This window comes from Branchiostoma floridae, chromosome 14 (assembly GCF_000003815.2).
Source record: "Branchiostoma floridae strain S238N-H82 chromosome 14, Bfl_VNyyK, whole genome shotgun sequence".
NCBI classification, from domain to species: domain Eukaryota; kingdom Metazoa; phylum Chordata; class Leptocardii; order Amphioxiformes; family Branchiostomatidae; genus Branchiostoma; species Branchiostoma floridae.
In genome coordinates this window covers 7824899-7838373 of record NC_049992.1, presented here as the reverse complement: position 1 = coordinate 7838373, position 13475 = coordinate 7824899, and the positions used below count along the sequence as shown (strand labels likewise).

General features: G+C 41.3%; 1 protein-coding gene across 1 annotated transcript in view; it reads left to right on the top strand.

Annotated features, from left to right (window-relative positions):
* The window catches only part of LOC118430076 (multiple epidermal growth factor-like domains protein 6), a 119087-nt gene that overhangs the window by 100472 nt on the left and 5140 nt on the right, over positions 1 to 13475 (top strand). Inside the window, exons 20-36 of the mRNA XM_035840784.1 lie at positions 247 to 372; positions 1660 to 1788; positions 3180 to 3320; positions 3681 to 3809; positions 4304 to 4432; positions 4931 to 5059; positions 5634 to 5762; positions 6138 to 6266; positions 6928 to 7056; positions 7442 to 7570; positions 8005 to 8133; positions 8460 to 8591; positions 10836 to 10964; positions 11202 to 11330; positions 11820 to 11948; positions 12750 to 12878; positions 13231 to 13359. Coding sequence (XP_035696677.1) covers positions 247 to 372; positions 1660 to 1788; positions 3180 to 3320; positions 3681 to 3809; positions 4304 to 4432; positions 4931 to 5059; positions 5634 to 5762; positions 6138 to 6266; positions 6928 to 7056; positions 7442 to 7570; positions 8005 to 8133; positions 8460 to 8591; positions 10836 to 10964; positions 11202 to 11330; positions 11820 to 11948; positions 12750 to 12878; positions 13231 to 13359 — 2205 coding nt within the window. The remainder of the gene's footprint in view (positions 1 to 246; positions 373 to 1659; positions 1789 to 3179; positions 3321 to 3680; positions 3810 to 4303; positions 4433 to 4930; positions 5060 to 5633; positions 5763 to 6137; positions 6267 to 6927; positions 7057 to 7441; positions 7571 to 8004; positions 8134 to 8459; positions 8592 to 10835; positions 10965 to 11201; positions 11331 to 11819; positions 11949 to 12749; positions 12879 to 13230; positions 13360 to 13475) is intronic.

The following is a 13475-nucleotide window of genomic DNA, read 5'->3' as shown; positions in this document are numbered from 1 at the left end:
TGACTTGCTTTCGTGAAACTTTACAGTCATGTATCTGTACCCCTGATATTGGTTGCATGACTTTACAGTCAGTAGAAAATGCCATGAAGGGCCCAGGACGATTTTTTGTACTCTTTTCTACAAAAATTGGAATTTGTTTCATTTGGAAACTATTGAGGACTCTTGAGATAAAAAAAAACGAAATTGTCTAACTCATAATTGTCCTGTTATGAAGATACTGATATTCTGAATATGACTTTCCCCCAGCTTGTTCCAAGGGAAGATATGGGCCCAACTGTGTGTATAGCTGTGACTGTGGAATCGGAGACTGTGACAAAACCACAGGGGACTGTATCTGTAAGGCTGGCAAGACTGGACCTCAGTGCACAGAGAGTAAGTACATATAGAATGCAACATGGTGTATTCCAGACTGTGAAAAGTACTTTGTCTTTCTTAAACTGTGTCTGACACAACAGACTTGCGCTGCTTTTTATATATGGTAGGCACAAGCTTAGATGCGGCTCCTAGAGTACTGTCATTGACAACATTCTAAATCTTATGAATGAGTTGATTCTTTGGGCCAGTGTATAGTATCAATGTTGTTTCAAGGTAGCTACAGTAGCGAAGAAGCCTTGTTTTGAAGAGTGGAACATTAACAGTCTGTGCATGTGTGACCAAAAGAATACCACATTAAAGCAACAGTGAAATTAGATCAGCTATATTATGTAGAATCAGTATTCCCTGCACACTTCACATATCCAGATGTCTGAGAGATTCTTGAGAAGGCCTTGATAACAAAGATTTTTTAATGTGGTAGTGTCAGGGTACCCAGTGGACTAAAAAGGTTTGATGTTACATTGAACACATATCTGCAAAGATGGAAGGATGCCTACTACTACTACTACATCTAAAAAATATTATGATACCTATTAGTTAATATCCTTATCAGTCCCACAAGTTTACATGAGCACAGTGCCTTCTTTATGTCTGACATACAAATGTACATGAATGCCACACCTGGCCAACCTTAATGAGACCAGGGAGTATTAAGTTCTCCACCTTTGCTGACTCCATGTTGACTAAACTGTGTCCTCCCAAATCCCAACCCTCCTAACATTTCACCTACACTTAGCCTAGCCCTGACCTGGTCTGGATTTACAGTCACTTGAGTTTCTGTTTTATCTTGTTAGTCTCAGGGCTGATAAGCTGTTACTTTTGAACTTTGATATTTTGATCATTAATTTTCAAGCCTATTGTATGACCATATCATATTTTAGAAAACCAAGAATCAAGGAAATTTTGACAAAATTTGCTAATGTTGTAACCTCCACTAATGTTGTTACTGTAATCCACCACTTTGAAGAACAGTTGGTTTGAGACATCTTTAGTGCAGCACACCCCCCCCCCCCCCACACACACACACACACCCCTGTCCATATGTATGATTGTACAGTTTAGATACAGGATTGCATTGTATGGGGGATTTGGGTTGGAAAATCTGTTAGCCAATTTGTCTCTTTTCAGGGTGGGAGAATAATATACCCTGTGGGATTGTGTTAGTAGATGTTATAAATGATATTCTTGTTTTAGTTATTGATCAGAATGATATAATGCCATAGAAAAGCAGTTTGAGATGATTTTTAATGAAGATCTGTGTAATTCCCGATTGTTAACCCCTAGACTGCCCAGAGGGACGTTGGGGCATCAACTGTAGAAACGACTGTTCCTGTCAGAATGGAGCGACCTGTAACATCATCAATGGGGAGTGTGAATGTCAGCCGGGGTACTTCGGACGCACTTGCACCGATAGTAAGTTTTGTTACATGATTCTATTATTTCTTTTAAATGTCTCTGTAACTTCCTTTAGAGACCTCCTTGCACCGACAGTAAGTTCAGTTACATGTTATTTTTTTTAAATATCTGCACTTCTTTTAAATACCTGAGGCTCTTTTGAAAACCTCTACATACATGTAACTTCTTTTAAATGTCTGTTATGTTTTTCTGTGACTCAATAAAATATTGGTCATAAAACACTGAAAAAACTCCTTTTCTCTCCAACTGCTAAATTAAGTCTCTTCAAAAGTAGATGAAAGTACAGCACTCTGGTACCCAGGGAAACCATAACAACAAGACGAATCTTACCTATTAACAGACTTGATGTTTCCTTTAAAGTTTCTCCTCAAGCGGCTTTTGGCAAGAGTGAATTTAGTGAAGTACTTAACGTTTCTTAAAGAGTTTCTCCACAAGAGGATTTTGGCAAAGAAGCTGTTAGCGAAGCCGTTTTTAATAGCATTGTGGCTTTCAGCCATGATCCTCCCCATTTTCTTTTATTTTCTTTCCTTGCCGCCGGATATGTTCTTGCCACGAATGAAAACAATGGCTGGATGAGGGTCATCCTTGCTGGTTATTTGAGTCTGATTCCTTCTTATTTTCTCAAGTGGCTTGAAGGATTAGGATGCGCTGCTCCTTGTAAGGCAAGACTTCTTCTCTGTTGACTTAGAAGATAAGACTTAATCCAGGAGAAAAGGGGCTTCCTTAAGGTCCTAGATGCAGGCGTAAGGAGGTTGCCAAGAAGGCTCCTCCTTTGATCTTATCTCTGTCATATCCTTTCAGTATCCACTCAGAATAGCCACACCTGACACTGTACAGCATTAGGCCATGCTAAAGCATTTTCTTTGTTCTCAGAAATACTTTTCTGTAGTATCAGAGTATAATTTGTAAGTCAGGATGCCAAAAAAAGAGGTTTGAGAATCAAACTTTACACTCTTTGGAATTTATGTCTTCCAAAACCTCTGTTGCAGTACCAGTTACAGTAGAACTAGAAGCAAGTTAATTGCACAAGAGATAAACGCACACTTCTGTTAACTGCACAGAATCCCAAAATCCCAAACCAGTGCAGTCCAGCTGGATAACTTCGCAATATTGCACCAGCCGGAAGTACGCTGGCATATAGGCTGTGCAATTTAACAGCTTCTACTGTATTACATAGAAGATGAACTGATTGGACCCGGTATACAACTTCATACTCAAAGATCTAGTCTAGACATGAGTTTTCTTTTTTTTAACACATGACAGTTTTCGTTTTTTAACACTGAAATGCCTGGCTGTCAGTGCTGTTTCCAGTGTCAATATGGGAAGGGTATTGTCCTTTGGTGTAACACACTAGCTATATTGTACTGTACCGAACTGACGTGTTAATCTTTTAACCTCAGGATGCCCAGTTGGCAGATATGGCATCCAGTGCAGGTTCCAGTGCCAGTGTGAGAACGGGGGAGAGTGTGACCCCGAGACAGGAAATTGCCGCTGTAAGCCGGGCTACACTGGAACATACTGCAGAACAAGTACGTATGATTTCTAACACCTTTTTAGTTTCACAGTGCAAAATATTCATTCTTTATGAGATTTGTTGAGCTGTCAGCGGTTGCAGCAAAGTTGCAGCCACTAGTAGTCAGAGGGTGTAACGCGGAGCACACTAATGCAACTGTGACGACAACTTACACTGACTATATACAACAACATGTGCATTGAATGTTATGATGTATGATGTGGCCTGTTAAAAAGGGCCACTATCTGTGAAAATTCCTGCTACTGTGACAACCTTTTACTGTGATGTATGCAACTTTTAAAGCTAACCATACAATGACATGTACACATGCATGATGTACATGTAATACTAAGTTCTTTCCATCTCCCCCCTCTAGCCTGTGGCCTGTTGAAATGGGGCGCTAACTGTGAGAACACCTGCTACTGTGACAACAGCGCTGCGTGTGATGCCATCACTGGGCAGTGTCTGTGTGAGTCAGGATGGACCGGAGAGAGATGTCATCTACGTAAGTACTGTCCTTCCTTCCTTGGGTACTAGGTACAAAGACATTGATAGCTTGAAGTTGTAGGCAAATCCTTTATCAAAAAACTTGCAAACCCAAACTCAAATAGGGAAGCTGAAAATACAACTGTTCAGAGCAGATAGTGAACATTATCCTAAGTTGTACATTTGAAACTAAGCAGTTTTCCTCACAGTAAAATATGTGTTACAAATTCCCTTGTAGTACCTAGTGGCACATGTTAGGTCAGCAAGTTTCCTTCCTGTTTCAGTGGTAGGGTATATTTTTACAGGGATGGGTTGCTAGCCCTTTCCCTTTACACCTCCTCAAAAACGGGACCCCCTTTTGACATACCTTCCAAAAAACAGGGATATTGCACCATGTACAAAATCTGAAAAATGGTTCTTGACACTTTATATAAGCATTGGCGTACCTTATAATTGTTCATTTAACATAAGACTTAGACAAAGTAATGACAGTTACTGTATTGTTTTCCCCAGCCTGCCCCCAGGGTCTGTATGGTCCAGGCTGCCTGCGGGAGTGTTCGTGTGAGCACGGCGCTCAGTGTGACCACATCAGCGGAGCGTGCGTCTGTACGGAGGGCTGGAGAGGAACCTACTGCGAAAGAGGTATTACATTAAAGCATCATTTCAATTTCTCCTTTAGTTGGAAGATAGACCTCGAAATTTATTTATCGAGATTTAACGCCTTTGTGGAAGGATTGACACATCAGGTGACTTTCACCTTTTCAAGATGTCAACCGAGAACCAGACTAAATAGTCTGAACCAGTCACACGGGAAAGGCCCTCTACTATTTTCGATAAGTGTGGTAGATTCTTAGAAACGTCAAGGTCTGCTTGAGGTTTAGGACAATGAGAGGACGTCCCTACCCAGAGCTACATATTCACTAATAGGTACTCATTTTCACCTGTGATAAGTGGGAAAATACATGTAATCAGTTTAAATAGGTGTTGAGTATCTTTTTACGAGGGCACAACCCTAACCACAAAACCACCTTGCCACCTGAAATAACAGTGCTTGTAAGTTATATCTGTAGTACTCAAGCCAGATGCAAAATACAATACAATATAAATCCTTGTGCATCATGACTTATCTCCGTTGCACAGCTTGTCCTGATGGTTTCTATGGCCTGGGCTGCCAGGAGAGATGTACCTGTAAGAACGGCGCCAGGTGTAACCACATCAACGGGGACTGTACCTGTCCACCGGGGTGGCTCGGAGAGGAGTGCGAAATACGTAAGTTTTTTTATAGATCTCTTAACCATGTTTTTGGTTCTGTGAATTGATTTCTTGGATTTTTTGTCATGGACACATGTAGGCCTTGATTTTAACAACAGAACAAATTCATAATGATAGAGGGAGGAAATACTGTAAATGCATCTGCTTTTGCAGTGGTTTTATTACACATTAGGATGGAATCGGATGTTTTGCCGTGTTTGAAGTTACAAATGTAGTGGTTGAAACAATGAATTATTATTTAGTACAATAGAACTACAAATCGCATATTTGTGGCGTTATGATATTTGCAGTCACCACAAAAAGTGCAAATTTAAGAGAAAGCCACCGCAATCGTGATTAACAGTATCAGGGACAGTTCTTCCATTTCATTAAGGGTTCTTACATGTATAAGGGTTTCAAAATAAGATAAGATAATGTTTGACATAACTTTTTTTAGTCATTAGCTTATTAGAAGTAAAAATACAGTGAGACAGTATACAAGCCCATAATTTTTAACATAGCGAAATTGATTCTTAAATGGCAAAGCAGTGCAATGACCTTGATTGACCTTCATGTTTGATATGATTGACAGCCTGTCAGGGAGCGACCTGGGGTGAAGACTGCACCAACCAGTGCAGCTGTCAGAACGGAGCCACCTGTAACAACATCAATGGGCAGTGTCTCTGTCCACCTGGCTTCCGGGGGAAACAATGTGAACAGGGTAGGTTTGTTTACTTGTTTGTTTGTTTGTTTACATGTTTGTAGTAATATCAGTATGCAGTATGTGTTCATCTTGCTATTTCTTATTCTCTCTTTTAGTTACACTTTAAGGTACCTCAAAGTACTAGTCCATACCTCTATGCCATTCAGTGACCAGAGAATGCCGATAGAACAACTCAGAAGCATGGTAATAATACAACGAACATATCAGATTGTTAGTACAACATGGCCATGACTGAATAGGCACACCATCACTAACAATGATGTCATCTCATTGACATAAACCAAGTCCACTGGCGCTACTTCTTAACACAATTGAGCGTGTTGTATTCACTGTTCGTTGGTCTCTAACTTGACTGAACACCTTGTTTTGCAGAATGCCAGGCTGGTTATTATGGAGTGAACTGTGCCCAGCGCTGCATCTGTCGTAACGGCGGGGACTGTAACCCCGTCACAGGGTCATGTTCCTGTTCCTCTGGATACAGGGGCATCGCTTGTGAACTCAGTAAGTATACCAGTCCTTCTGTTAGTGTAGTAGACTGCTGAGAAACATAGCCAATGTACATGTACCTGGAGGTAAGAGGTTGACGCATGGCGGAGTTTGTCAGCTATTAAAAGAGCTGTTGCAATCCCTCTGGTTGGATATTGATTAAGATGTAGTCCACTGTTTGTGGTACTTCTTTCGGAAAAGAGCTGGAATTTTCCAGTACAGTAGCAGCCGCTTAATTGCACGGCCTATTTGCCAGTGAATTTCATGCAATTATCCGGCTGGTGCAATAATGTGAAGTTATCTAGCTGGACCGCACCGGTTTGGGATTTGGGGATTCTGTGCAGTTAACAGAAGTGTACATTTATCCGTTGTGCAATTAACTGGCTTCTACTGTATTTGAATCAGGCCTGTTTGTATTATATACAAAATATACTGTACATATACATGTAGATTCTGTCTTTCTTTATTATACTCAGTAGCTACTATAAGCTAATGTCAGCTACGTTTAACTTGTTTGATTTTTGTGGTAAGTGCTCTAAATCCTTGAAACTGCTGAGCAGTTTGAAGGATTTAGAACAATCACAACAAAAATCAAACAAGTTAAACGTCACTAATGCTGTATCCAGTTGAAAAGGAAACAAAACAAAACGTTAACTTACTAACTTCCCCTCCGCAGAGTGTGACCCTGGCACATTTGGCGTGTCCTGCCGAGAGGTGTGCGACTGCGAGAACGAGGGAACATGCGATGCGGAGACCGGAAAATGTCGCTGCAAGTCTGGCTTCCTGGGAGAGAAGTGTGAACAAAGTAGGTCGAGAAATGTAGACTATAGCCGTACACTACTAAAGCATGTGGTATCAGATAGTATCCCAACAGGTAAGCACAAGGGCATTGCCTGCAGTGCCACCTAGGGAGAAAAAGAAGCACTGCATCCTTTGAAGAAGCTGATGACATTTCACCTTTTCTTTCAGCTTGTGAAGTTTGTTTCTTAAAATTTGAAAATGTGATTTCTGTATTCAACGAAACATTTACTGACAGAATGCTTTCCTGTTTGTTTTTTCCCTCTAATCCACTATTAGTTCGACATTTTAACTTTTCTTTCAGCTTGTGAATTTTGTTGCTGAGTATTTAAAAATGTGATTTCTGTATTTATAGATGGCATATTTACTGACAAAATGTTTTCCTGCTCCAGGATGTGAGGAGGGCTACTTTGGAGAGGGGTGTAAACAGAAGTGTCAGTGTGAACACGCAGCATTCTGTAGTCCTGTGAACGGGCGCTGCACCTGCTTGCCAGGCTGGAGGGGCCGGCGATGTAACAAAGGTAAGACGTACTGTCAGATTCCTCTCATTTTCAAAAGGCTTGTGTACAGTGCAAAGTAGCATGTTCAATCCAGTGGATAACGGTAGCGGGGAAAAGGACTTTTCGTATGGTTTGCGGTGAAGCGGCCACCGCGAAAACTGCGAATATTAAACCACCGCAGAAGTTTCTGCATCTACAGTACTGTACATTCTGTCTTCTTTGTCCTAATCAGTAAAAGATTTGCTCTCCAATGAGCTAAACTGGCTCAGTATCACTTTTCAAGGATTTTTGGAAAGAAGAAAATGATATTGAAGAATTGAGGTGAGCCAAAATCGCATGTTCTAAGCTGCAGAGCACTATCGACAAAATTCATGAATAACAGTTTTTTCCAATCTGACAATCAGCTTGTCAAGACATCGCATTTTGTCAAAACTTATCGTCTGTTTTCTTTGCAGCCTGTGTGACTGGTTTCTATGGTTACGACTGTGAGCAGAAGTGCAGCTGTCCGAACGGCCGTCCGTGTCACCACGTCACCGGCAACTGTAAATGTCCACCTGGCTTCAGCGGAGACGCCTGCGAACGACGTGAGTATTGCTCCATCACACCGTCATCATCAACACATACTTTCACATTTGCTTACACCTAACGTTATCTCAGAAATGGAAATGGGCAAGAGCAAACAAAAACAGGATAAAACTATTTCTAGCTTTAGAGACTTTTTCAAGACCAGAAAAAAATGTTTTTACCTTTTGATTTTTAAAGAAATCTACCATGTCTTTTATTACTGACCTTACTGTGGAAAACATCAATACTTTTATTGTCTATGAAAGATAAAGTTGGTATGCATGATTTTGACCCTTGACATGACTTTGACCCTCGACATGACCCTTAAACCTGTTGCATTCCACAGCCTGCCCTGCTGGCACCTGGGGCGACACCTGTAAGAACTTCTGCAGCTGCTACAACGAGAACACCCGCTGTAACCGTGTCACCGGGGCATGTGACTGCAAGAATGGCTTCAAGGGAGAGAACTGTGATCAAGGTACAGGAGTGCCCTCTGGCAGATGTGCCTGGCATTATAGCCCTGTAAAACTGCACACTTGAAACTTGTTTTTATACATGTTCATTATGCTTTCTGTCAGATTATTGCTAGCTGCTTTACAAACTTAAAGATTATTAACTCGAAAGTTGCACATGCCTGCCCCCTAGCAGATATTTGCTGAATCACAGTCTAGATATAGGTACATTCATATTAGCACTTATTGCCTTGCCTTACACTTTCATGAAAGGCAATCAGGCGCGGATTTAGGGGGGGGCGCACCCGGCGCGCGCCCCCCCTTTGGCTGGACCACAAAAAAAATTCGGCTGGACCACCAAAAAAGGGAATTCCACAAAGAAATCAAGAAGATCAGCGAAAGTTGCAACGACAATACAAAGCCGCTAACCAACAATGCCAAGGCGCACTCCTCTCGCTTTTACTTCCTCATTGGACATTGCGTCGGTCTTTGCGGGCATAGCCAAAATGTTCCGTAACCAGGACGTTGGCAATACTCCCGCCCTCCTTCGGAACTCGCTTACGTTCCGTCTGACTCTAATATTGTTATTTGTTGCCCTATTAGCCCTTGTGGGCTGAGCGACGCAAGATACAACTTTTAATATTCATTCATTCATACTAAAAATTTAATATCAGACTTACGATATGTCTCCGCTAAGGGACTTGACGATATTTACCGGGGGAGGAGGGCTGGTGCAAAATGGGTCAGGTAAAAAAAAACGGCGATCTTTTCCACCACACATGTATGATATTTACACAAAAGAAAATAAATTAATGTTCTACTTACAAGAGACTTGGGTACATTTTATCGTAACGGAAACCGCTTCAATACTGCTGTAATCATTCCAAAACGGGAGCTATTTCGGCCAACCAACAAACTTGCCGAAAAATTTTCGCGCCATCACATGCATGATTACGTCGTATGCACGCAGCAGAGAGCCCGCTATCACGAAAGTAAACATCGTAATGTTTCATCCCGTTGCCGTCCGTGAACCATTCCGTTTACAAAGAACCATTGCACGCAGGATTGATATTTGATACCAATTTTGGTTTCTATAGCCTACGAAAACTTCGTGCGAACATGGAATTACACGACAGAGGTGGCTAGAGCAAATTTCTTATGGGGAGGGCGAACTATATTGACGTAATCCTAGGGGGTCCGGGGTCATGCTCTCCCGTGAAAATTTTGAAATCTTGACTATCTGAAACGATCTTTCCTAGCTTTTGATGGACAAATTTGCTGTCAGACTAAGTAAGTTTAATAACCTTTCTAGCAGAATTGAGGGCGACGACGCCCCCAACGTATTCACGACTTCGAGCGCACGAGCCGTCGCAAGGTAGGTTTGGAGAAAAATGTTGAAATTTGAACTCTCTGAAACAGGATTTTCTGCACTTTGAGGGATAAACTTTGCTGGTAGTTTATGCTAAATGTAATGACATTTCTGTCAGGGGAAAATATTTTTGATGGCGACGAGCACCGGAGCGTCGTGGGCGCCGGAGGCGCAAGCCGTCGCCAGGCACGTCCAAAGAAAAATTGAAATCTTGACCACATGAAACTTCATTTCCTGCATTTCAGGGGCACATTTTGTTTGTATTTTTAAGGCCCCTAAGGCAATTTTTTTTCAATGGCCCTCCCCCCGGCTCAAAAAATGTTTCGATGGCCGTTCCCCCAGGCCAAAAATATGATTGTTGAATGTGAGATTGCTAACTATAAAAATCAGTGTTCGTTTGTTTATTAACGTTATATTAAATGTTCAGCCCTAAAAGTCAGTGTTGATTCGTTGGTCATTTTTGCACAGAAATGGCCCTAGAATGCACCAGAGAGCCTCTTTATTTTAAAAAGTTCTCGGGGGAGGCCCCCCAAACCCCCCCAACGAGAGGGGGGTTAACCCCCCTCTCGTGCTCTCCCCCCGCGCAGCTACGCTGCGCATTCGTGGCCTTCGGCCACGACCTGAGCTACAACAGCATATGCGCCCCCCCTTTGCAAAATCCTGGATCCGCCCCTGGCAATAGCTCTGTAAAATAAAAAGTATGATTGTGTGATCATGCGATCATACTCTACTCATGCCTCAGTGGTTTCAGGCACAATAATTCTAAGTCTTAAAATAAGCTGTAAAAAGGTATCAGTCTATAACATTTTGTGATTCAGTGAAAGTATTGTTTTCTATGAGAAAATCACACATATAATTTAGGTAGGTGGAAATAAATGACTGTTGTGATATGACTTTTCAGTGTGTGAAGCCGGCACGTATGGCCAGGACTGTGTCCACACCTGTGACTGCGAGAACGGTGGGGAGTGTGATGTCAAGACTGGCAAGTGTACCTGTCTACCTGGCTGGGTGGGGCCCAGGTGTGAACAAGGTGAGACCAAACTGTCTTCTGTATGTAAACTCAAATGTGTTTCATTCTCTGCATGTTTTAACATTATATAATAATTTTAACATTATGTAATACATTTTGTCTTAAAACATTATATATGTAAGTAAAGATTTGCTGCTCTGCACCTTAGACTAGGGAAAAGCAATGTTAGTAATGTCACTGCTTTTGAACTATACATTTATTTGTACAATAGATATTGGACCTTGTATGCCCTTGCAGAGTGCCCTCCCCACAAGTACGGGCTGAACTGTGAGCAGTCATGTGACTGTCATAACGGCGGGAGCTGCCATCATGTGTCGGGGGTGTGCAGCTGTCCCGCAGGCTTCTACGGCAGCAAGTGTGAAACACGTGAGTGATGTTTGGATTGGTCTAAGAAAAGAAAATACCCCTCCCAATTGATTTTTACATTATGTTACTGTTTTGCTTGTCTTGTATGGAGGGAAAGAGTGGACCAGGTCTGAGCAAGCTACCCATGATGATGATGATGATGATGATGATGATGATGATGAAACCTACATGGACTATCAATTCTCTTGATTCCTCTGGGTATCCCAACCATGTCACATTGAAAAAACATGGTGAATTTGAGCTACTATTGGAACATCAGTAATCCTTGGGGTACACTTGTAATGCACCCATCTGATATCCAGGTGTTCAAGACAGTCTTGATAGCACCAATTTCTTAGAGACAGCCTTACCTGTTAGGGTACCCTGAGTGGAAATACATGTATGTCACAAGTATTATATTTAGAAATTACTAGTATTGCAGGGAAACTGATATTACGTTACTGATCAAAGATAATGAAAAGCTAATAGTTCTTCCTGTTCTGTTCTCAGCATGCCCTGTAGGCAGGTTTGGCGTAGGCTGCAGCTCCGAATGTGAGTGTTTGAATAACGGGCTGTGTGACCCCAGGAACGGCACCTGTAACTGTGCAGTGGGATGGACGGGCGACATCTGTTCTCAAGGTGGGAAAACTACTGTTTGTTTGGCAATTTTGTGTTTGTGTGTCTTCTTGAATTACATTCCAAAAGTTTATAGAAGATTTCTGCAAGATGTAAGTGTTGAAATGAATCTCTTATGTTAACTACATGTAGGTTGTTAAGCTTTACCCTATAACACTAGTGCACCTTTATCCGTGGGGTGACCTTTATCCGTTCTCTTTAAAAACAGCACATTAAGGTCAGTATTAAATCTGCGGAATGTGGTTTTAAATTTGCAATATTTTCAAAATGTTCCGATTTGAAACCACTGTCCGTCGCATCATATCCCTAAATTAGTTGTTTTTTTTACAAACAACGGATATAGGTTACCCTCAGATAAGGTGAAGCAACGTTACCTCTATTTTGCACTTTGCATTATACAATGTAGTTGTTGCCATACATTGTATCATGTACAATTGTCGTGCAATAAAGTTCTATATTCTTTTTTTTTATGTGAACACACTATGCTTGTATAGTTGCATTTTTTTAAAACATGGAATTGCCTCAAGAGATCTAAGAGAAAGACAAAAAAGTTCTAAGACATTCAGGATGAATAGTATCTCATGGTATGTCAAAGATACACATTACTCAAAGTCATTCCAAACATGTTTCTCGATTATTCAATTTTCATGGGTATACATTTCTCACTCACTCACTCACTATCTGGTTTATCAATTGTCTAATCATCATCTATAGTTTCCATTTTCTCATAGATTTTACTATGGGCTCAAAGGCAAGTGCTTAACATTTTTCATTAATGATTTCCCATTTTCTTTCTTGATGCAGAGTGTTCGTTTGGCAGGTTTGGTTCCAACTGCGAGCTGGACTGTAACTGTCAGAACGGAGCCGGCTGTGACCGGTTTACTGGCTGCTGCAAGTGCACCCCCGGGTTCTACGGACAGTTCTGTGAAATGAGTAAGTAACCACACACTAGGTACCGGTGTACTATAAATTTACAAAAGTTAGGAATATACATGTACAAGAAAGGGAGTTAATCAACTCTGATAATTCCACTGAATACCCCCAAACCACATTTATTTGTATAATGGTGCAGCATAAGCAATTTTTGTGGAATGCGCACTTCAGATATCCAGGTGTTCAAGACACTCTTTAGACCTTGATCATACCTTTTTGAGAGTTCATTGTAAGCTTTGCTGGAGCAATGCTTGTTATGGTTGACCGATCTCATAGATAGAAAGTTTTAAAAGAATGTTGAAGATTTTGTCAGAGAATCATTATCAATTTTGATTGTTATTGTCTGTTACAGGTTGTCCAGACGGTTTCTATGGCGACCAGTGCCAGAAACCCTGTAACTGCCTGAACGGTGCGACCTGTGACCCCACCACTGGGCAGTGTTTGTGTCCAGCAGGATTCAGGGGAGACTTGTGTCAAGAAGGTCAGTTCAATGTCACATTATCGTATCCTGTCATGATCATTTAAAGGAAAGCATCCGATAATCTTCCATTTCATTATTTTCCAGTAGTTTACTCATTAAAAAGTTGATTTACGTCA